A 25,857-nucleotide genomic window follows, 5' to 3' on the forward strand; every position below is an offset into this window, starting at 1 on the left:
CTGATTATTTTGAACTTGATTGCTACAGTTTGAATAAAGGTCCCCTCCAAGGGCCAAGGTATAATGGTTTAGTTCTCAGCTGGTGGCATTTAGGAGGTGATGAAGCCTTTGAGCCTGACAGGAGGTCTTCAGATGTGACTGGAGGTATGCCCTTGAAGGGACAGTAGAACCCCAGCCCTTGCTTCTTCCTCTTTTGCTTCCTAATCACCATGGAAGTTTTGCTCCACTGTGCACTCTTGTCATCATGTGCTATCTTGCCACAGGCCCAAAGACAATGGGGTCAATCAATCAATCAATCAATCACAGACTGACGCCTCACAAACTGTGAGCCAAAATAAACCTTTTCTGTTTATAAGTGAATTATCTTAGGTACTGTGTTACAGTAACAGAAATTTAAAACTGTTCTTCTAGGTTTCTCTTTGACATATATGGCAGCCATATGTATATGAGGCTTTCACATCACAGTCTAAGGCTTCAGATACATCTGTTACCATACCAGTAATACACTCCTTGGCAAAGTGCAACATTAAAAAAAAAAAAAAAAAAAAAAAAAGACTATTGTTCTTTTTTGAGTATGCCTAAGTCATCTGTTTGGATATGAACTACAAATTGTTTTTGCTCTTCTGAAAATAACATTCCACTAGATTGAAGAATTTTAAATCAGCACCATCAGTATCTATCAGGGCTCCCCTTGAGCATGTAATTTCTTAAGATTTAAATTGTTCAAGTAAAATTAGTAAGTAGCACAACGAGTGTCTCTCTTCCACTTCATTTATTATCCTGAAAAAAAGTTTGCCTTGAATACCTCAAATATTAAGAACAAATTCTTAACACCTAATGTTTCTAGTTTTTCTAGTTTTTTTGTGGTGCTAGGGCTTGAACCCAGGACCTTGTACATGTGAGGCAAGCACTCTGCCAACTGAGCTATATCCCCAGTCCCACACCCTCATGTTTCTTTTAGATACTGTATTGTACAAGAACTCATGAAGACTACTTTCTAGAGCTGGAGATGCAGCTCACTGGTAGAGCACCTGCTTAGCATGTGTGAGGCCCTAAGAAGAAGCGGGTGAGGGGTGAAGACAAGGACACTTTCTGTGGTCTCTTTTATTCAACAGAAGCCACTGTTAGATTAATTCTCTGGATTCAATGAATACACTCCGACCATGACTATACAACTCACTTCAGACTCCTCTTTTAGGACTTAATAGGAACTGGCCAAGGAGCAGGTTCTACATTAGTGACTGATCACTGACGTAGAAATACACCCTACAACAGTAAGAAGAGAGATGAGGATACAGACATGTATCATAAAAACAACATAAAACCTGAGGGAGTGATGTCCCCAGGTAAGATAAAAGAATGGATTTAGAGGCCTTGAGCCCACATACCAAACAATTTTATCTCAGCTTCAAATCTGGGGATCAGATTAGGCTCACTTCAGTGAGGGATATACTATCTCATTAGGTAGGGTTCTCTACTGCTTAAAAATATGAAGAGAAGAAACAAAAAGGGAAGGGAGGGAAGGGCAGGGGAGCATCTCTTCTATCTAAAGACAGTTCTGCATATGAAAGAGCAAACAGGTTAACGCTAACACAATCCTCAAAGAAGTCATTGTGAGGGCAATGATAGGTCTCTTCAGTGAGCGAACCAACCATGGGGCACAGGGAGGCCTTTTCCAAGCTCCTTCTGGAAAGGGTCACTGGTCAGATCTTAGGCAAACTTCTTTGGCTCTCAGGGCAGCAGTTCAGAGACTACCACTACCCCAGTTCAGAGCTTCTGGGGGCATGGAGGTTGGGGAAAGAGGAGTGGGAGGAAATGGAAGAAGAAGGGGAAGAAGAGGAAAAGGAAGGAGAGGGAAGAGCAAGAGGAAGAAAAAGGAAGAGGAAGAATTAGAAATACTTTAGCTTCAAAGAGAAAGGGATCATAGTAATTAATCCTGGCACTCCCAAGCATTACACAACCTTTTGTCAAAGATAAGAAGAAATTTCTTCTTGGTGCAAAGACTGCTACAGTTAGATGAACAAAAGATTTTCAGTTCACATTGGTGCCCAGTAAAATAACCACTTAGATTAGATGTGCATCTTGCAGTGGTTCACACCATCTCTGCGTGGACCATTTGGCTAACACTGACAGGTGAAGAGTGACAAAGGTATCACATTGGAGAGATGGAAAGTCAAGATGTAGCAAAGCTTATTAAAAACACAGACCTCAAATGCAGAATGAATTTAACAGAATTATGCTATATGTGTAAATATACCATAGTGAATTCCACCTCTATGCATATTCATAAAGCACCAATTAAAAAAATAAATGGATGGATGGAAGGCCAGTCAGTAAGCGGGAGGGGGACTGAGGGGATGAGAAAAGGAGGCACTGGGGACTGAAATGGAGCAAATTAAATTCCTTCATGCATGATTATGTCAAAATAAACCCAACTATTACATATAAGTATAATGCACTAATAAAAGCATTTTTAAAACAAAACAGAGCTTTCCAGGGATGGTAGTACATGCCCTTAATCCCAGCTACTAAGGGGGTTGAAGTAGGAGAATTACAAGTTCAAGGCCAGTCTGGGCAACTTATAAGATCTTGTTTCAAATAACAAAACAAAACAAACAAACAAACAAACAAACAAGGCTTGAGACGTAGAGTATCCCTGGGTTCAATTCCCACCATCAAAAGAAAAAAAAATTACAGAGCTACAGGAGCCCACTAAGTGAAGCCACTCTGTCCAGGATCAATGTGAGATGCTTAGGGCCTACTTGTAGACCCACGAACCACCTTTCAAAACCAGCTGACTGATCTGCCACTTGGCATTCCAAGGGTACAGGAGTCTGAACGGCCTCTGGATTTAAACTAACTGGCAGCCCTCTCCAAGCTGTGCTGCCTTCACCTACTGGATTCTCCTAACCACTCAGAGGGAAGACTTACTAATGGCACTACTGGACTAGCACATACATACACCACTTAAAATGAAAGGTCAAGGCCTGGGTATGAAGCTCAGTGGTAAAGTGCTTACCTAACATGTTTGAGGCCCTGCATTTGATCCCCAGCACCATGTAAAAAAGAAAAAGGAAAAGGACAAGACAGGACAAGCTTGCTAAAGAAAAGAAAACAAAGTCCCTAGAGTATCCCTAGGACAAAAATAATTATTTCTTCAGGTGCTTGCCAAGGCATCAAGATTTTCTACTAATCTACATGTGGAAACTGGTGAATCGGGATTAAATACAGCGTTAGAAACACATTGCCACTCTATGCTACTTCTCCAGAAGTCTCGATGGCACAAGACAGAAAAAGAAGAGTCAGATATGGTTCTTCTCTCACACTCAAAGAGGTCACAGGAGGCTTCTTTCTCATTTGCCTGAGAGTCAGGAGAACTTCCACATTTTTCCTTTTCCTTCGAAAGGTTATTCCTCTGGGACAGTGCTCACTATCAAAACAATTCTCTTAATTTTTACCTTCCCCTCATGACGCTGTATACCTCTAAGTGTTGAAAAGTTGCAGGGGAAGTTCTGATTGAGAACAAAGGACACCTACCACCCAGGATCCTCTTGTTTTGATTCTTCACCCTGGGTGCAGTGGTCACAATCCTGGTCACAATCTTTGGACTTAGAGACCTGCTCCCTGTCTGTGCCATCTTTCCTCTCCCTTAAGAGTCTCAGATCTTCACAGAGTGTTAGAGAAAGTTCAGGACCTAGACTGTGAGTGCCTCTGCTGTCTGGCACTCTGCTCACGGGAGGGTTTAAGTGGTGTTAAATTCAAGACAGATGTTTACACAATGAGAATACAGGATACTGGGAAACAATCCTGTTCAACAGCTTATCAGAAACCAGAGTCATGTCCCACACCGAGGTGTGTGGGCAGAGCACATCAAGCAGCAGAGGAACTGGAGGATGGTCACCCTCTAAATCTATGGAAAGTCCATTTCCCAACTTGAACAATATATAAGAGCCATTCTGCAGCACAGCGAATCCTGCAGATACAATGTCTGAACAGACCTCTGTGGGAACTGTGTGTGAGTGTTCTGGGAAAAGAGCTGGGTGGGTTTTTCTCTTCCTAGAGCTAGAAAAAAAAAGTGGGCATGGGAAGAATTTGATAAAAGGTATAATCCAGAAACGATGAGACAAAACACAGCCATGGTGACCTTGCTCCTTTCCCTGGCTCCAAGGCCCTGTCTTCCTCCAGAGTTGTATAGCAAACTTAAACATGAGGGCTCTTTTCAGAAACTCCTGAGGCCAACACAGTGGGAATGAAGTGGGCGCTTCCAACCAGCTGTTATTTTTTCGGGTCTCCGAAGTTCTACAACGACCTGCCAACAACTTACACTTTGTCACCGCACTGCTCACGTTTTCCTTACAAGATATGCAGTGTGGGTGAGGTATGGAGTTAGTGAAGATAGCAAGGGACACTAAAGATCACAGTAAGAGAAAGGGGGTGCTGAAGCAGGGTTACTCCTTCATCTTCAGGAACCCAGAACCGCATCCATGTATCACCAGGTATATAGATGAGCACACCTGAAACTATTCCCAAGTTTCAACTGAAATTCTTTCTCATAATCTAAGAGTTTGCTACCTACTTCCATCACTAGAAAAGCTAGAAAAAGATTGTGTCCCCAGGTAATGGTGTCTCTTGGAAGGTGCACTGTTCTCATACAAGCAGGTCGTTTCTACTCCTAGAGGAAAGGCAATTACTTTTACTTCACAGGGACAGAGAATAACCCAAAGTACACAATTAAATATTTAGAACAATTTTAGAAGCTGGGCTCCTGACAAAATAGAAACAACTGTTTAAATTCCATGTCCAGAATTTCAGCAGGTCTGCAACAGAGTGGGATCTGTTTCTAAAACACACACACACACACACACACACACAATTAGCTGTCTTCATTCATGTAGGGCGAGGTACTGGAAACAGAAGCATAAATAAGATACTTTCTCAAGTTCATGGTCTACTACAAGATATAAGCAGATAACTGCAATAGCTGAAGCATCATCATCATCATTTTGGGGGACACTAGGGACTGAACCCAGGGACATTTTCACCACTGAGCTGCATCCCCAGCCTTTTTTATTTTTGTATTTTGAGACAGGGTCTTGCTAAATTGCTAAGGCTGGCCTCAAACTAGGGATCCTTCTGCCTCAGCATCCTGAGTTGCTGGGATATTGGGCCACCTAATTATCATATCAATCGTTTTAACAAGGCACACTATAAGAAAAGCTAAGCAAGGAAACTGTGATCGGTAAGTTCTAGTAAACAATGGTCTCCAGGAGCACCTGTTACAAAATGAAAGATAAAAAGAATAATTCAGGGCACCATCTGCCTGGTTCTTTGATCCTGAGAAACAGCATTATGATCTCAGAACTAGTAGCGTAATCACAGTCAACATCCATGTCAGCATTGAACTGCTCTTTATCACGGATGGGTAAACTACAGTTAACCAAATTGTGGCTGTTCAATATTTTGAGGGCAGGTATCATGCCTCATATTTCTTTAATCTCTAGATCATTTAAGACTATGTTACGGCTGGGCACAGTGGCACACGCCTGTAATCCCAGTGGTTCGGGAGGCTAAGGCAGGGGGATGGAGAGTTCAAAGCCAGCCTCAGCAACTGAGTGAGGCCCTAAGCAACTGAGTGAGACCCTGTCTCTAAATAAAATATAAAAAGGGTAGGGGAATGTGGCTCAGTGGTTAAGTGCTCCTGGGTTCAATCCTCTGTACTAAAAAAAAAAAAAAAAAAAAAGAAACCAAAACAAACAAACAAAAAAATCCTGCCTTAGGCACTTAGCTACAAAGTAGACACTAAAAACATACCATCTTCTAGGAAAGGGACAAGCAGCTGAGATGCCAGGTAATTTGTTTCTCTAGGAGGTTTGCAGACTAGCAGGTTGGGAAGTGTTCTATAAAACACAGTACTGACTGCCCTACCTGATCATTACTAACCCACTGCACAAACCACCTCACACTAAGGGTTAGGGTTGGGAAATCATTCGTTGAAGGGCCACAGGAGCTAGTATAATGTAGGTAAACAGTTTGGTAGGAAGCTGCAGTAAACAAAAAGACTGGCTGATGCTTAGAACAGAAATAGCCTCCTGACTGTTAACCTTTAAGGTTTTAACTCTGAGAAATGGATCTACCATTACCATGATATGAATCAAATACCATTCTCACTTGCCTTAAAAGCCTTCGAAGGTTTCTCATTGTACTTAAAATTCAGTGTATCTCCTCCATGTGTTGACAGGCCCTGGTGAATGGGCCTGTCCCCTTGCCCATCTCCACTAGACCTCCTTCCCTCACACACCATGCCCCAGCCACACTCGCCTGTTCAAGGTTCTTTCAAATGCACCAAGCTCTTGCCTGTACCAGGCCTGACATTTATTTTTCCTTCTACCTGAACCCTCTTCCTGCTTTCTGAATGGTTGACTCCAACTCTTCTATAGATCTCAGCTCCAATATTTCTTCTTTAGGGAGGCTTTTCTTGGTCATCTTATCTATAAAGTCACCCTTCTTTATTCCTAATATTTGTTAACACATTCACACCAGTTAGTTTATATCATAGCATTTATTGGGTTCTAAAATTATCTTATTTACTTGTTTCCTTTTATTTATTTATTTATTTTGGGTACTGAGGATTCAAACTAGGGGCACTTTACCACTGAGTTACATTCCCAGTTCTTTTTATTTTTTTGAGATGGAGTCTAAACTGCTTACGGTTTCACTAAGTTGCCCGGTCTGTCCTCCTGCTTCAGCCTCCCAAGTCACTGGGATTACAGGTGTGCATCACCACACCTGGTTACTTGTCCCCTTTTTAATTATCAGCCTTGTCCTTCTAAACATAAATCTCCTGAGAGCAGGAGATTTATCTTGCTTTATCAATTGGCACAAATTAATACTATGAGTGAATGAGCGAATGAGAGTTAGGAACACACAGTGGCAACAGGTCAGTAGCACTGAGTTAAGGTGGAAAATACCAGTTGTTCCATGATGAAGCCAGAAGCTGCTGCATGACTTTTTGTTTTGGTATCAGGGATTATACCGAGGGGTGCTCTGCCACTGAACCACATCCCCAACTCTTTCTTATTCTAACTTAATTGCCTCAAACTTGTGATCCTCCTGCCTCAGCCTCCAAGTTGCCAGAATTGCAAGCAATTTTCTAGGAGTATAGGTATGTGATACCATGCCTGGTGATTTTTATTTTATTTATTTATTTACTTCATTAGTATGTATACAAGTGGTGACGGCATACAAACAGAAAGAGAACTTGTCTTTCTGCTGATAAGTTAGAAAGAAATGTCAAAAAGAGCAAAATCCTGCTGGCTTCACCTTTTACTGTTTATAATGCTGTTGTTATTCAAAGTGGATTTTCTCACTAAAATTGACAGATTCCAAGATTTAGTTTCCTTTCTCCCCCAAGTTACAGCTCTGCACACACTGGGCCAGCACCATGACAGTCCACCCACGATTTCACTCAGGCATGCTCGACACCCATGGCAGCCACAGGGTACCGGAGGATCTTGCTTTAAATTAACCTGTGGTTCACTGAAAATACCCAGTGAGAACAGGTGGGATAGAACGTAAAGGCAAAGCATGTGCAACAAGTGGGTTCTTCCTCACAAGAGCTCAGACAGAGCAAAGATTCCTCCTCTGGTACTGGGAAGTGTAACAAGGCATAGAAAGCTTCTGAAAGGTGTGATTCAAATGCAAAGAAAGATTCACTGGCACTATTTATGCCTAATGCAGTTTGCGTCACAGAACTTCATCAATTAGGACAGTTATCTTAACTTTTTAGTGACTGAGACTCCCTGGACTTGGAAAAGCATGAGGAAGAAAAAGAGTGAAAAAAAAACCTTTACCGCCCTTGTTTTATGTTACATGCTTTTGGGGGCATACTGGGTTCACACAACCATGTTAAAGTGACAATCAAAAGCTAAGAGAGAGAGGTACTTACGTGGCATGATCCCTTGGCTCACCAGTTCTTCCCGGGTCCGGCGCTGCTGGAGCTTCAACTGCAGTACTGCAGGGCAGCAAAGAGAGAGGAAAGATGAGGGGTCAGTCGGGTATTCCACCTCAAAAGACACATTTTCAAATGCAGAGAAAGTAAAAACAGAAGGTTGTAGCGTGAAAAGATTCCCTTGAATTGTAACTGTGTAATTGCAGAAGTGTCCTGATACACCAGGGTTTCCGTATTCTGCTGTGGGTGGCAAGAGGAAGTTGCGAAGTGACTTGCAGAGCGATAACAATCCACAAAGTACCCGAGACTTGCCTCTTGCTCAAAACCTTCTAAAATATTGGGGTCCTCCTTCTAAGACTGAAAAACACCAATTCTGAACTCTCAGAAAATATCATAATGAGGACCACCACCCAGCAAATAGTGAGATCTCCAGGTATGTGCACTTCCTTATTGAATGTTTACAATGTGTATATAGTGAATGATCCAGCTGCTCAGAGGGTAGGAGATACTGGTTATTTGTAAACTCTTCTCTTTTATATCTAAAACCAGAGCTATTTTCACCAAGCCATGCATTTCTCTAGACCAGAAGATAGTGTGCCATTAATACACCTCTTTTCTTTCTCTTCCTCTTGACTCAGGGCCTTTTTATGTTGAGGTGAAACAACCAAGCTAGATGACTCAAAGCACATCCGGGCTAGTAGACTGAGAGGTGGTTCTCCTATTTCTACTTGGGCAACACTACCTAACGAAACAACTTAAAAGGGATTTTTATTAAGTTAGAAGTCAATTATTTCTACTGCAAAAGTTAATGGAACCTAAAGAGGCAACAACCAGACATTACACAGGACAATGGCAAGCTGTTGTTCCGAGACTAAGAAAATGTGCAAAGGGGAGTTAAGAGGATCCCATAAGTCAAAGGAAGTCCCCTTACATGATAGGTCTTCAATTATAGGGCCCTTCAAGTCACAGCTGAGGGGAACCTGCATCTGCTGGGAATCATAGGGTTCTTAACATTGGCCTCTTCCACAGAGCAGTTTTTAGGGAGGCCTCCAAGAATGAGAGATCCATAACCAGGCTCCTGCCTGCATCTCAAACGCAGCAGGTTCAAAGCAGAACCTCTTTCTCCCAAAAGCCTAATCCACCACCCATCCTTCTCACCTTTTTAGGAATCACTACCCTCCCCAGTCCTGATTTCAACGTCTGAGCCAACTCCGATCTCCACACCTCACACTACTCTTACCAAATTTATCCCAACACTCTTTCCCTTCCTGCAGTAGCTCAAGGGCTCTGTCCTCACTTGGGTCACATCTCCCATTCTTTGATATCCCAACCAGGACTGTCCAGCTACTCTTCCTCAAGTACCATGAACCTCTTGCTGCCTCTTTTATTCACGTCACCAGGGAATGCCCACTTTCTTCATCTGGCCTTCCCAGCTCTCTCTCCCACATGCAGAATTACCCTGGACCTTCTGTGACCTACCTTTTAAACTGTTATGAAAAGTACAAAGTTCTGACTTTTAGTTTTCTCATCCTTAAAATGGTACCAACCTTACAGGGTTCCTCCCCTGCTCTCCACCCCCTTTCCCCCTAGGACCCTGCACATGCTAGTCAAGTGTTCTACCATTGAGCACAAAATACGAAAAAGTATTCTGCCCTAAGTAATAGTTACCCCTAAACCTATCTCTCTTACTAATTTATAAATTCCTAGAGGGCAGGAAATGTATCTTATTAATGGATGCCCCCAGCACCTCGTATATGGTTGGCATTTAATAATTGCTTCTTAAATTGAACTGGATCTCAAAATCTATAGTCTCAAAGTCTATAGTCTATAAAAACTAATATTTGTTCTTTAATAAATTTTTCATCTATAAAACTACAAAATTAAAGTCCAGTTATTGTCTCTCCTAAAAATTCCATATCGTCCCTCCTAAAATTTAATTTCCAACTCTGCACTCATCTAAAATCTGACCAAGTTTCCCATTCAAGTAACAGTGTTTACTACTCTGGGTCAGTATTATCTTAAGTATTACTACACCTGACTATAGGTGTGTATCATTTCAAACACTGCACCACTATATCCTGCTAGCTCTAACAATGTACTTAAGACAGGAAAAAGGCAAAAGCAGTGAACTCTGGGTTATGGAGGTCAACTTATACTTCATTAATTTATCTTCCTGGCTGTGTAGATTTCCAATGATCCTTCTAAGATTTTCAACTACAAAGAAACAGCATTTATGTGAATTTTCCTTTTTCTTAGTTATCTTACTTCCTCTTAATTCTAAACACTCTTGATAAAATGCCTTTACACTTTCAGGTCTTACAGATTTCAGAAGAAATCATAACTCCTTTTCAGTAAATTATGAAAGAGACATGAGCCATGTACCCTGTGCGCACTGCAGAAGTCACCCCAATCAGGAGTTATGTTTCAATGACCATGAATTTAAAGCTCATTCATCCTCACCAAGAAATATCTGAAACCAGTGAAGATGTTTTCAGACAGTGCTTAGTTCAAGGAGATTCAAGGGAATAAGGATTTGACATAACCTATCTCACTGTACATCACTCTTTAGAGTCTTCAATAAAAACTAAACAAGAACAACTACTGTGCACAAGCCTGAGTATACAATCGCTGCTACTGAATTCCACAAATTTAATATATCATCTGTTTCTAAATGAGTCTGTGTGAACAGCCTATATATAGATGAACAGATGTCTTTAGAGTTGATGGACAGTGAAGTCCACTAAGCTGCCTGCCAGAAAAGAATTGGAAAAGAAACCATAAAGTGGAAAACCCTAGGCTCTCCACACCCCATGAAAATGTTCTAGGCAGTTTTTATTCTGCCTAGAACAATGGCAACAAATGCTATTTGAATAATCAACTGCTTGGGAAATCAAAGTATAATACATTTATTTAAAAGTATTAATTTATTAAAAAATAACTTCAGACAGTACTTTCTTACTCTAAATTCTGCCCCTATAAATTCCCAAAGTTGGTTCTACTAATAATTGAAACATTTTCCTCCTCTAACTTTCAGGCACCAGTCTCAGAATAAATAAGCAAATTCAACTTAAGTCAGCAATTTACACAACTACTTCTAGCTTCAAAATGAAAAACGTGTTTTGCTGGGAAGGGCAGAGAAGGAACAAGGTGGGTTTTAGTTTTACATGGAGCTCAACATGCTGACAGAATGCTCATCTCTGTAGCAGTGAAGCATACCTACTGGTGTACTTTTACACACTTTGGTTGCTCCTATATGCCTGAAAAATCACTTAGTGGTATCCAATTTGTAAAAACATACCATCTGTCACTCAGAACCCAAGGTTATTCTCACTAGGTTTCATTCCTAGGTTTTATGAAGGGTGCCTCCAACAGAAGGTGTTCCCTAAATTCTACTGGGTTACTTTCCAGCATCACTACTGATGTAGGGATTTAGAGTTGGGATAGGCATTGTGTTCCCCATTCATTCACCTAAAACAAGAATTTACCTAAACCAACACTACGGTGTCAGACTGTGCAAGGTGCTAGATACACCTGTGGCCTCTAGTCACAGTGAAGAAACAGACATTGAAGAGTGACAACAAACAATTCCAAGTTGTGGTAAATATTTCACAGGACAAGTATAAAGTATATGAGAGAGGTCAAATCCTAGAATCCAGTTTTTCCTCCTTCAATGTTTTGTGATGACTAAGTCTTCACATTTTTGCTGCTACACAGTCAACTGTTAAAGATACTAAAAGTGTCTGGAGAATAGAGACTGCTGGAGAAACCACAGTGAGGAATTATGGCACACAGGCCACTTACTCCTAGGCTCTCACTTGCTTGCCTGCTCTGGGCTCCTGTATCAGTTGGTCAGCAGGTCTACTCGCCTCAAATGTGGGCCGTATTCAATTCTTCCTTAGTTCTTTATTCAAAACTTCTCTTTTCTTCAGTATTCACTCAAGGAATAAGAGGGTTTGCTATATGCCAGACAGATACAGTTCATGTCTTTAGTGAAATTTAATATAAGGAGGAAACAACATCAAATGAGTACTAACAAGTGTGAAGAGTATTTTCAAAGTAAAGAGACACATCCTAACTAAGTGGTTAGAGTAGTCTTATTCATGGGCTGGGGAGGTAGCTCAGTTGGTAGAGTGCTTGCCTTGCAAGCACAAGGCCCTGGGTTCAATCCCCAGCACCACAAAAAAAAAAAAAAAAAAAAAAAAAAAGAGTAGTCTTATTCTTGCACTCAAACAACATTTTTTTTTTTCAGGGCTGGGGACTGAACTCAGGGTCCTGCATGTGTTAGGCAAGCACTCTGCCACTGAGCTAAATCCCCAACCCCTCAAACATCTTTTGTATTCAAAGGGCTGAGCGTTAGGGTTGTGTATTTGAAGAAAATATAGTCTTCATTCTCACAGAACTTAGGTCTACTGGGAAAAGGGGTTCAAAATGAATTGCAATGCTATAAGAAAGATATTCATGTCTATAACAGCACTTTCACCCAAAAAGACAAAGAGAAACACAACTTTGAAAGCACACATGCAAAAGTGGATTTGCCCTAAGGGTTTCTGGCAAAGTTAAGTCTTATCTAGTCTTGTGTATGTGTGCGTATATATAAAAAAGAAATGGTTTCTTGGGGGAAAAAAAAAGTGTTATATATCTTTTAGGTATTATGAGAGCACAAAGGTGATACTACCCAATGGTGGATGTCAAAAGAAAAATAAGATTCTTTCTATATGAGGTAGGATGAGTGGACACACAGCTGAGATTTTAAAATATTTTATATTCATGCTTAGTTTGTACCAAAGTTTTAAGTAGTTTTGTGATATTCCCAAAAAGTAATTCTCCTCTGGGTCCCTGCTTATTGTATGTTCCCTACTATGTTTGAATGTGCCCCAAAAGGCTGGTGTTGGAAATTAAAGCTCCAAATTCATATGTTAATGGTGACTGATGGTGGGGTTATTTGGGAAGTCATTAGGATTAGACAAGGTCATAGGTTGGGCACCCACGATGGAATTAGTGGCTCTATATGAGGAAGAAAAACCCAAGCTAGCACTCTTGCTCTTTCTCACCACGTTAAGACAAGGCAAGATGGCCCTAACAGATGTTGGCACCATGCTGTTGTCCTTCCCAGCTTCCAGAATCATGAGTCGAATTAACTTTTATTCTCTATAAATTACCCAGTCTGTGGTATTTTGTTATAGCACCAAAAAATGTGCTAAGACACTCTTACAAATCTTTCCTGACACATCTTAGAAAGATATAAAGAAGAACAGAGATGTTTCTGGGTAGTATCCCATTGAACTGTTTTCCATTCTTTTTTTTTTTTTTTTTTTTTTTTTTTTTTCTTATTGGAACTATTTTTCTTATTGAGGTTTTTTCCAGATCCAGAATTTGTTCTAAATCTACAAGGAAACAACCACAGGATTGGGAACATTGTTTCTGAGATAGACCCATTTACTGATGAGAAAGTCCAATTCCAACTGCAGAAATTTACCTGAGTCCCAGCCTTTTCAGTTTAACAATACACCTACCACCTAGAAAAATAAATCCAAGTACCCATCTGGGTTGAAGAAAAAGAATTACTTATGACTTTGCAAAAAAATGGGACAATGTAATGTAAAATTCCCCAAACGTCGAATGGTGCTACGTACGACATTTTTGTTTTTTTCTCAGGAAAAAGGAATTATATGAAAACTTCTCATTTTTTTTCTTCTTCTATTTCTCTATGTCCAAAGTTGAAGGCAGGTCATACTATAGGGTCCATCACACCTTCTTAACTAAAAACCTACTCGTGCTACTTTTCTTCCAGCTTTGGCCACAATGAAAATTAACTCTACTCTGCTATATGACTCCACAAAAACAGGATGAATAAAATTGTAATACAGCAGCCTCTCATCTTAGGTGAACAGGTTTCCATCATGGACTCAAACTGGGTTGTTTGCTTTTACCATTCTTTCAACTAAATGTAAGCATGCATTCACAGAATTAGCTGCTACACCATCTGGTCCTTCTGAAGAATGAAAAAATTTAAAAATAGCAAATGTTCCAAGACCTTTGAAAAAGTCAACAACAGCTTCTTTCTCCAGGAGAAAAATCCCTCCTTACATCCAAAAAATGTGGATATACACATGTAAAAATATGTATTTGTACAGACTCTAGGTATATCAGATATGAAATCAATCAATCTTGATACCTTGTCTTTATGCTCCTTTATCACATCAAAGGGTTAGCTGCAAAACTGGATCCTTGTTTCTGTCCAGCAAATCTATGTCACAAGATGAACCAGGATTTAGAGATGTATGTCACTTTTTAACATCTCCTTCTTTTCAAATTACAACAAATATTTGGAATTTACTGCTGCAGTCTCAAATGTGCTTATCATAATAGTGGCCGAAACTGGAAGACATTTTTTAAAAACCCTGAAGTCATCCACACTTGCCATTTATTAGTCTTCTTGTTTCGAGTAAAAGGCAAAGAATACCACAACCTAAGCACCTGTTTCAAATTACACATCAGCCTTCAGCTTGTAAAATAATTTTTTGACAATTAAGCAAGTTGCAGAAGACCCATATCACTTGCTTTTTTCTTCCTGGAGAAGTCAGCAGGGTAACTGCACCCTAAGGTCTTCCTTCTGTGTTGAATAATATGAAAGGTGGAACAAAAGAAAAGCAGTTTTTTCCATTCCAAATCATGGAGGTAATGTGTAGAAAGGTATCCATATTTCAGTAGGGAAAGTGGCTGGATAAAAGAAGCAGGACTACCCGCTCTAGAAGACAACATAGAAATACCTGCCACATCCTGAGTTCAGAATTTTGTTGAGATGAATAGAAAAGCACCTAACAGGAAAATGTTCATCCTGTGTGATAAGGATTCTCGCATGGTCCAGCAGACGCAATCGGCGTCCCGGGGGCCTGCCAGCCCCCGGCCCGGAGGCCAAACGGCCAGATGGCCGAGCCTCCCCTCACTCCGCCATCTTCGCTTCTTCTCACGTCTGCCAACCCTGTGACGGGCCCTGTTTTCCATTCTTGTTTCCCTAATCCACATTTCCAATTTTTGTATTAGGGGATGCTCAACCTATATAGTTCATATGAACATTTCAAAATTAAAAAAAGAATCAAAGATCTGACATACTTCTAGTCCCAAGCATTTCAGATAAAGGATATTCAACCTAGATATAATTTTCTTAAGTTTCCTAAACACTAAGTTTCTCTAGTCCTTTTCATGATTAATTTTCTTCCTTCAACTTACTGTTCTCAGATTCCAGGCCTCTGGTAAGTAAAGAGCAAGGCCTAGGGAAGGGTGGAAGAATCAGCACTGTTCAATGTTGAAATTGAATGTACGGTGAGTGCTCAAAGCATGCTTCTAAAATTCTAAGCTATCAATAAAAAGTAGTGGTTAAAGGACCAAGAAAGAACTATTTATCTTTTGCCAGAAAAACGAGGAGCAGCTGAATTTCAAATCCAAGTTAAGACAAAAAGGAGATGTGGCTCAGTGGCTATGTACCCCTGGGTTCAATCCCCAGTACCAAAAAATGATGTTATATTAAAATTTAAAAATAAAAATAAAAACCATATGGCTAACTGTGATAGGGTGGGTTCCTTGGCCTGGATCTTTGAAGAGAAAAAGGCACTGGTGGGAAAAATGAATGAAATTCAAATAAAGTTTGGAGTTTACTTAATATTAATGTGCAATATTAATCTCTTAGTTTTGAGAGATGTACCACAGTTATATAAGATGCTGCCATTAGAGACAAGTGGGTGACGGGTATAGAGGAACTCTGCACCATCTGTGTAAGTCTAAAATTATTCTAAAATAAAAAGCTTACTTTAAAATCCATGGGTTTAACTCTTCTTTCAGAAAGGCTTATGAATCAATTACTGAAACATTTCACGGTACAGGTTTTTCAAACTGAAATGCTGCCATCTCTTGGACAGAAAGAAATGTCTAATTCCATAAATGATTGATTATGAATAATAACAATAATGGATCTTCTAATAAATTCAAATTACAAAGCGATTTGTGACATAATCAAGTAACAACTACACACAATGTAACATAAAAACATTATAAGAATCTCTAAGTTTGTTTAAAAACCACAAATTGCACAAACTGAGATTTCAAATTTGATTAAGTTTTACTGATGTTCTTTCCAACATTTTACAATCCCATAAGTTTCTCTTCCATCTCTGCATACACAGTGGGTAAACATGAGTTGAATTTGTTTTTCAAATAATCTGTTTTAGAAACCAGAAATAATATCAAAAAATGGTAAATATCTTCTATTTAATCTGATGCCATCAGGGATAAAAGGCAGAGATCTACATAAAATACCTTGGTTAACCTGGGCTACTTATTCATCTAGCCTAGTAATTTATAAAGGATCAACTTATGAAAACTTAAGCTATTGGAATATGCAAAACAAAAGATCTCTGTATTGTGTAATAATATTTTTAAATGGCATGCATGCATTATTTTAGTTTCCACAACAAAATTACATGCAAGATGCTACTATCATTTTATGGACAAGAAACTTTAAGTCTAGAACTTCAACTTGCTCAGGTCATAGAGTGAATAAAGGACAGAGCAGAAACAGGAACCAGCTCTGTCTGAATCTAGTACAAGCGCCCTTAAGTGCTGTTTATATGTTCCACCTCTCTTCTTTCATAAGACCCAGCAGTTGTCTATATTTAAAAACAACACAACATGTTACTTAACAGTGCTATCCATATGTGGCTGGAAAGAAATAATCTATATACTTACTAACTAGGGGAAAATTCAGGTAATTGCAGTGAATAGTACAAAATATGTATAGCACATATTAGAACTCTAGTATCTGAAAATGCTGCTTATAATCAAATTCCAAAGGAAACAGACATTCTAATAGAGCAACAGTGGCTACATCTAATGGGAAAGAAGTCTAGAAAGTTGCAAAGAACTCCATAGGCCTATTTCCCATTTAGCTCTCCAAGCAGGTACATCTACTCTGTAAAGGCAGAAAGTTATCTGCTTCAGAGATCCTGCACTGGTACTAGAGATATTCTCAGTTGGCTGGCTGGTTCGTTTGTTCATTTGTTCGTTCATTCATTCATTCACTCACTGAATGCACCGATGCCAGGAACCATGCTAGGCAATAAACCAGTAACACGTACAGATGAGGTCTCTGCCTTTGTAGAGCATATATTCTGGGAGTGGGAGGACATAACATCAAGTTATATACATTTTAACTTCAACAGGTACATTAGTGGAGAAAATACAGTGGAATAATAGAATGGAGTGACTGAGGCATGGTAATCTTAGGTGGAATAAACAGAAGTCAAAGCGAGTGCAAAAGCACTATGAAAAGGCTTGAGAAAAAAACTAGTATATAAGAAATGAAGGATCCAGTATGTTTAGCTTCTACATTATGTAGTCATTGGGTCAGGTGGATTACTAGAGAGACTTCCTTACTCTCAATAGCTATTTGAGGTATGTGCTACCTCTATTTTATAGGTGAAGAAACTGAGGTTCAAAAAGGTTAAGTAACTGGTGGCAGAGCTAGTGAGAGTAGTGCGAGAGTTCAGATGGCCTGATACCAAACTCTCTGATTTTTCTATGACATCACACTTAATCCCAATCACAGCAAAAATAATTATATATAAATAGTAAGTCAAACTCTTCATCATATCACCAGAAAATTCTGGGGCTAACCATTTCATTCTGGGTACTCATCTCCCTCTTGATGTAACCTTCTCTACTTGTGGCAGACTGATGACAAACTACCAAGTACTTCAGTGTCATCATAGACTCTTTTCCAAGGATCTCTAAGGTGACGTTTAAGCACCTCCATCATAAGACCAGGCACTGTGGTGTGCACCTGTAGTGCCAGCTACTTGGGAGGCTGAAGAGGGAGGATCACTTGAGCCCAGGAATTTGAGACCAGCCTGGGTAACATAATAAGACCAATCTGTTAGTTAAAAACTAAACTCTTACCACGTAAGATCTGATCATAGTATGTCCTTGCACTAGATGCCTGAATGGCACAGAAATAAACTGGGAATGTGCTTCCTTTAGCATATTCAGGCAGGGCCATCTGAATAATCCCTTCCAAAGTTAAAAGTACTAGGAGTGGGCATTTTCCTTGTGGCATTAATTCTACTCAGAAAATATGGACAGTCTAGAATCTCATTTGCTAATCTCTGTTTGTATGACTATGAAAAATTTTTCTGTGGACTTAATTTTTCTTCACTGCCTAAGAATTAAGTCCACAAAATTAAACTCTTTGCAGTATATGAACATGAAAGCTGAGACTAGCAGCAAAACTTGCTGGAAAGAGTTAACATTTTCAAGATCAAAAACGTTAAGAAGCCAGGAGCTTATTTAACTGTAGGATTTCTCCACTCCCCACACCCCAGGATTAGTAAAGACATCTTAAAAACAGGTAATGTGCAATGTGCAATAGCAGGGGAGTTCATGTTGCTATACAAACTGCAACTTTGTATTTCCTGAAGTTTGTGTGGTTGAATTTGCAAGTGGTACATTTCAGTACAGCTGGTTTTGCACAAAATTTTACAAAACAAACCTGAATTAGGTTAAAGCAGAACTGAAATCAATGTCTTTTCTGGCCATTGATGGAATGATTTCCATCTTTCCTACAGTAGAATCCTTCCTTATATTTAGGTATTTGGTTCCTTAAGCACACACCCCAGTTAATAGGGATATTCCAGTCTAATAGCTAAAGCAGAATGCAAAGTGATCAAATAATCACCCAGTTATCAAGTATCACAATTTTCTACCATGATTAGGAATAATGCAGAGAATGCTACATATATCAGCAGACTGCTCTGTTTTAAAATTTTTTTACTCATTTGGCACATAATTGTATGTTTTTATGAGGTACAATATGTTTTGACTCATATATACTGGGTAAATTATCAGAGTAATTAGCATATCCATTACCTTAAACTTTAATCATTTCTTTATGGTGAACACATTCAAATTTCTCTCCTCTATCTGGAAACAGGCAATGCCTTATTTTCAATTATACTCATCCAGAATGTTCTTTGCTAAAAGTCCCTGATAGAAGCTACTTGTACTTTTCCTCCTACATTTTCAAGTCGTTCCAATATTTATACACTCCTTCAGAATCTCATCCTTAGTGGTTTCAGAAAAATTATTTAATCTTGTGTGACACACTATGTGATCCACAATACCCAAGACCTCTCTTCCTCTGGCTTTTTGTTTCTCCTGGGTATGAAGACAGCTAGAACTACAGCAACAGCTGAGGATCATTAAATGGACAGAAATAGCTTAGGAGACTCCAATGGTGTGTGCGTGGGGAGAGGAGAGGCTGAGTATCAGATTAAAAAAATCAAAGGGCAACAGGAAAGTGTGGGGGGGTGAAATATAAGGAGTATATTACACTTAATTTCCTTTATACAGCTAAGGGGATGCACGGAGCAAAGGGTGACTGCAGCCTAACTTGCTTCCCACCTATTCTCAGATGGGTGGCTTAGTCAAACTTAAGAATGCAAGCTGAATGAAGATAGGCTGAGGTGGGAAAGGAGGGGAGCTGCGGAACCCAAAAGCTAACTAACCCCAGGTCATCCCCACTATGGAGGAGTCACTCAAAGGAGTTGAGTCAGTTCTGGGGCTATACTAACAATAAAAAGCAACTCCAAGAAGAGGCAGGAGCAAATACTGTGAGAATATATCACCAATCCTTAAGTGGACTCAGAGACCAGCCCAGTCCCAAAGCATCCCCTCAACTAGGGAGGACCAAATGCTACATGAAATGCAGGTTCTTGGGGCTCTTCTTGCCAGGGCACAGCCATGCTTTAGCCTTTGAACCTGGCAGGCTTCCGAAGGTTGGTGCAGGAATGCGCCATCTGCCTGGCCCACTGCCCTAGTATATTCAGCACATACCTGAATGCCCTAGAAGAGCTTTAGTCAGATCACCTCAAGGGACTGGGCTTGCATATCCTAATCTATGTCTTTAAGTCTGATTAGTCCTAGGATCCTTGGGTGCCTTCTTCATTCCCTACTTGCTAGGCTGCCTATTCAATAGCATCAGGTTCCTCTCTCACCAAGGCATTTCTTTATAACTAATCTTACCGGACTAGTTTCAGATGTTTCCCCACCTTCAAGTCTGAAAAGGAAATGATTCGATTGCAGACATTATGATTGCAACTCTCTTTGGCAACAGTATTTTGTAATTGTGAGACTGCATGAACTTCAGCTGGACATTTAATTTAAGGCACCTAATAATTTGCTAGAGCAAGCTCCATGTTGATGGTTGGTCTCAACAAAAAGCAACCACCACTCTACCCTCTCTTCTAGAATAGCTTCTTTTCTAACCACAAATCTGGAAGGAAAATATAATCATGTAAATTTCCAAACTATATCAATTTTGTCTAAACTATTTTTGAACCTGGTTTTCTGTAATAAGCCCAAATACCTCACTATAATTGCCTGATTCTGAGTATTTGAAATTCGTATTAAGATGGGTAGAAGAGCTGGGTGCGGTGGTGTGTGCCTGTAATCCCAGTGGCTCAGGAGGCTGAGGCAGGAGGATCGAGAGTTCAAAGCCAGCCTCAGCAAAAGCGAGGCGCTAAGCAACTCAGCGAGACCCTGTCTCTAAATAAAAAAATACAAAACAGAGTTGGGGATGTGGCTCAGAGTTCAATTCCGGGTATGGGGGAGAAAATGGAGAGAGGATATACAAAAAAATAAATCCACTAGACCAAAGACATAAAAAAGAGTTTAGATATATATATCACATATAGTACATTTTGAGGCTGAATAACATCAAAGGTGAGAATATTTTTCTCTCTCATCAACCTTTAACAGACTGCAACCTTTACTTAAAATTTAAAAATTGATGTCATAAAAATGTATAATTTATCTTTTATTACGTGCATGCTTTGGTTCTAGGCACAAAACAGGCACTGAACAGGAAAGTAACACTATACGTTTACATAATACTTTATTTACAAAGCTGCTTTCACACACATACGATCTCATTTGGCCCTAGAGTTAGTACAGCGGACATCATACCCACCACACCTACAATGAGAGGAACTGGTTTGCCAAGCTTAGAGCAACGTGGCCAAGCTCACCACTGGAAAGATCAAACTAAGAACTTCAGATCTCGACTATCTGCTCAGCGTTAGGATATTAGCTGCCTACCATAAAAGGGCTTTGGTCCTCAAGGAATTCATCTCTGATGCTTAATGTCTTGGCTAGTGGTTCTCAGATTAATAAGACTCTCTCTCCTGGTCCAACATCAATCTAAATCTAATTCAAGATAATTACAGAAGAGAATAGTATTTATTAATCTCACTGACACCAACAGACATGATTTCCTTCTGAAGGCTAGAATTATTCATGTACAATGATAAAACTGAATTAGGAGAGTACTCCAAATCTGTCACTTTGGGATTAAACATCACAATTTGCTTATACACACATACTGCCCTCTAGTGCCAGGAAGCACAGTAATCATCAGCAACCTTGGTGGACTAATAGCTAGTGCACACAACCTACCCATCATGCATAAAAAGACGTTGCTATGCATTTGAGGGAAGACAGAAAAGGTTGAAACTATCACACACATTTAAAAAAAACTGCATAAGCCCCTTACATGATTTATAATGGATAGAAAAAAATGTAAAACAAATCAATGTAATCAGAGTGCTGTAAGAGCTTTGAAAGTTTGCAGATAATAAGTTTACTAGAGTACAAAAGGATTAGGTAAGCTTCATGGGGCAGCAGCATTAAGCAATCTTTGAAGCACTTCATAACCACAGATGAACAGCAAGAGCCAACGCCTGAAGATGGGAGATACTGTAAGGTTAAGAACACAACCGACGGTCTCCAATTTAGCTGGAGCATTAAATGGTAAAGGGAAGCAATAAAAAGAAGGCTGGCTAACTGTGCTATCCAACACAGCAGTCACTAGTCACATCTACTATTTAAATTTAATTAAAATCAAATTAATTTTAAAAATTCAGTTTCTCATCTGTGTTAGCTACATTTCAAGTCTCAACAGTCACATTTGACTAGTGGCTACCATACTGGACAATACAAGTATGGTACTGGGCAGTACTGGACCTGAAGGTGGTACAAAACCACAAAGATACCAATCTTTAAGACTGCTCACTCATCCTACAGGGGAAAAAAAAAACAGGCAGAACCAATCCTTGCCAAAGTCCAATAATAAAGAAAATATGGGCTGGGGGTATAGCTCAGTGGTAAAGTACTTGTCTAGCATGCACAAAGCCCTGGGTTCCATCCCCTGTAAAATAAATAAGGAGTAGGAAAACAAGGAGGAGAAAAACTATGAAAGAAAAAGACTTGTTAGAATTTATCTATAATAATAAAATACAAGAGTAAGAAGAATCATTTTCAGTGGCTATCTTTGGATATTTCAAGGAAGAATTCTCTCTTCCTCAAACACCTGCTTCAGCCTAAAAGAAGTAACATCAGATATCCTTTATACTTTTACCACCTAGTGCACAATCATTTCTTTTGTGAAGTTTTCAAAATGACAGTGATTTTTTTTAAAAATAATGTGTATTTTTTATTTATAGACGATATAATTTGAATAGTCTCAAGATTCAGCAAACATACGGAATTCTAAAAACAAGGTTCTAAGCACACGATCAAAATACAAAGTCAACTGCTTAGGGTAATTATTCTGATCCTATTCATTTTAAGACTGCATTTCCATTTCTTATAGGGTTTTGCAGCTAATGCAAAGATATCTTTCTGGATTATAAAAACCAAAGGTAGCAGCCCAAAGAGTCTTGAGCCATAAAGTCTCTCTGCTTCTCCAACAATGTTCCCTCTAATGATGCCATCGTGTTTCTTTCACATTAATTTAGAACACATCCAAATATTTAAAGAGAAATCAATTACCCCTCAGTCAGGTCTTAAAACTTCTCTCAGCAAACAGCACTGATAATCACTCATTCTCTTCTTCAGCATACTCATTCCCTGCTAAATCCACACACTCAAGTCACCCTGACAAATGTTAAGCCAGGTCTCAAAGAGATCTTGGACAGTCAGAAGAAATGTTTAAATTTTTAGAAAAACAGCATTTATTCAATCAATATATAGACTGTAGATAAATTATGATAGTGGATGTTAGGGTTTCCAAGCTAGGAGAATAAAATATTGACGATTTTTCCATTTGTATTTGATAGCATTTGGTTAAAGTACCTACCTTCATTTTTTTTTTAATTTTTTTCTTTAGTTGTCAATGAACATTTATTTTATTTATTTATATGTGGTGCTGAGAATCAAACCCAGTGCCTCACACATGCTAGGCAAGCACTTTACCACTGAGCCACAACCCCAGTCCCCCTACCTTCATTTTTTAAAATAACCTAGAACATTTCTGAATTTTTCTCAAATTTAACACTGAACTTTTCTGCAGAACTCAAATATGTCCATTCCACTCCCAGAGAATATCTTTTCAGCAGTTTCAGAATATGAAAGAAGTCTATTCATAAAGGAAAATTCCTTTAAGATTGGTAAGGCCAATATAAGTTGTCTACACAAACTAAAACTAAGATGCACTACAAGTAAAAAGCTTTTCAGGAGTCATTTTATTTTAAATTATGATGGCTTAGTGTTATGAGACCTTAGAGGTTATTTACTCATTTTCAGTGTTTAAGAGGCAGAAGAAAATGAGTCAATGTCAATAGCTGCCTATTTATTTGTATAGTAGCAATGGCCAGTTTTTTATTGATAAAACACTGCATTTGACCCACAAAAAGAGGAAAAGTTCCACCTTATTAGAGAAAGTATTTTCTCCCCCTTTTCCACAATGTTAGGCTTGGCTGTATGAGCTCTGCATGGGAGGAAGAAAAGGAATGAAATCGTGAAATATCTTAATCACTATCCCATCAGGTCACAAAACGTACCCTACAGTGCTATGTCCAGTTATCTATCAGTTGGGCATTCAATAATATTTAATATAAACTTTGGGAGGAAAAAAAAATCTGAAGTCCAAGCTTGGGTGGCTACAGAGAAATAGGAAGTGGGTAAAGGACAGTAAAGGACAGCAGTGAGTTTAGGAGGAAAGAAAAGCATGCAAATCCCAAAAGGAGAACACTCTAACCTTCCCGCAAACTGTGATAAGGGGTGAGGCACACTGCTGAGCAGCTGTCCTTCCCTGGCTTCAGGACAATCCATGAGAGGGGTAGAATCCTGCAGGTGGGCTGATGAATCTTGGTCTTCTCCAGCACGCTGGAGGAGATATGAGGGTCCAGAGGCCAGTGCTGCAAGAAGCCAGTCTTCCTTTCCTCTCTCCTTAGAGAGGCCATTTATTATTTCCTGAAGATCTGATTAGCATTGCTCTTTGGATTAAAGTGGGCACTTCATTTCTGCAGTGCAAAGGGTTGCAAGAACAGCTAGATCTCAAGTTTACTTAGGAAGTGGGGCATTAAAAGCAGACAGCAGAAGGTCAGAATCAGTACGGCTCCTGGCAAAACATTTCTTCCTGTCAGCACTGGGCCTCCACACAGACACCTCTCTCCTCTACCCAAATGCCAAAAAGCAGAACCGGGATGATTTCAATGTGTAGAGCTGGAAGAGGAGAGGGTTCCCTTAGAGAAAATGCTCGTAGCAACCAACCAACCTCACTCACCCAAAATAGTAAACAGTTGGTTTCTCTGCTCAGAACCAAAAGGCTTCTGCCAGACAAGCAGTAAGTATCACATGACCAGGTTCCCTGTTCTTCCCTCTGCCTCCCTCCCTTCTTGTGCAAAGCCTATATTAAAGTTTTAACAAGGAGCTAAAATTCAGCACTACTTTATTCAACATTTGTGTTTTAAATGCTTACAGACAAAAGATACCAAACTAGTGGGCAGAGGTCTCAGAAAGAACTGACTTTGAAAAATAGCTTTATCACAGCATTGAAATAGGAACCATAAACATGGTTAACTGGCAAATTGCTCAACAAATGAACACTTCTTAGCAACTTGCAAACACTTGTTAATAAAATTTCTAAAAGATATAGCTCAATACATATTTGATCCTTTTGTTTCAAAAGAAAATGAAAACTCTCAAGACGCTGGCTAGAAACAGGGACAGTGTATTGAAACAAAAATGGCAGCCTAAGAAAATTTTGATTTTACTTCTTGGATGTCATAGTTCCATCATTCAAACCATTGGGAAGGCAATCAGGACAGCTCCACCAACAGACTGAATTTAAAGATCTACCCAGCTGACTACAAAAACAGGTGCCACCATGACACTCTCCACCTAAGGGGAGAATCAGATAATAAGGCTGGCAGCACAGCTACAGCCAGATGTGCCTCCCTATTCTTCTGCCTACAAGGAAGGCAGTGCAGAGGCATGGAAGGGGAAACCACTACTGTGAGTAATTTGTTTCAGTGAAACATAGGTAAACAGAATCAAATGTGCCTAGCATGCACAAGGCACGGGGTGGGGGGGGGGTAGGGAGAGAGGAAGGAAGGAAGGATCGCAGTCATGCCATGGCTCCTTACAGGGTCTGCTGGGGGCACTGAGAGTACAGTCACTTGTCTCCATCTACTCCACTTATACTATAAATTTGTACTGTAAAGTGAAAAGAGAAAGGAGAAAAACTTAGGCTGGGTGTGGTGGCATATGCCCATAATCCCAGTGGTTCAGGAATGTGAGGCAGGAGGATCACCAGTTCAAGGCCAGCCTCAGCAACTAAGCGAGATACTGTCTCAAAATAAAAAATAAAAAGGGCTGCGAGTGTGGCTTAGTGGTTGAGTGCACCTGCCTTCAATCTCCAGTACCAAAAAAAAAAAAACCAAAAGCCAAAAAACGAAAAACTTAATTTAAGCAATACATTTCCCAATAAGAACATGTGAAGATAATTATTTGGTTAGTGTCAGAACACAAATACTACCAATAATCATAATCTGGTGTTCAGATCAAGAAGCTAATGGTAT

General features: G+C 39.6%; 1 protein-coding gene across 7 annotated transcripts in view; it reads right to left on the bottom strand.

The window, feature by feature from the left end:
* Mrtfa (myocardin related transcription factor A) overlaps positions 1-25,857 on the bottom strand; it is a 176,479-nt gene that overhangs the window by 30,688 nt on the left and 119,934 nt on the right. For 6 of the 7 annotated variants that reach the window (XM_047551423.1, XM_047551422.1, XM_047551427.1 and 3 more), the window contains one exon: positions 7,946-8,011. In XM_047551423.1, coding sequence (XP_047407379.1) covers positions 7,946-8,011 — 66 coding nt within the window. Of the gene's footprint in view, positions 1-7,945; positions 8,012-24,032; positions 24,448-25,857 lie in introns of those variants that run through there. The other variant, XM_047551428.1, reaches the window with a different exon arrangement.

The sequence above is a fragment of the Sciurus carolinensis genome, chromosome 4 (assembly GCF_902686445.1).
Source record: "Sciurus carolinensis chromosome 4, mSciCar1.2, whole genome shotgun sequence".
In the NCBI taxonomy this organism is placed as follows: domain Eukaryota; kingdom Metazoa; phylum Chordata; class Mammalia; order Rodentia; family Sciuridae; genus Sciurus; species Sciurus carolinensis.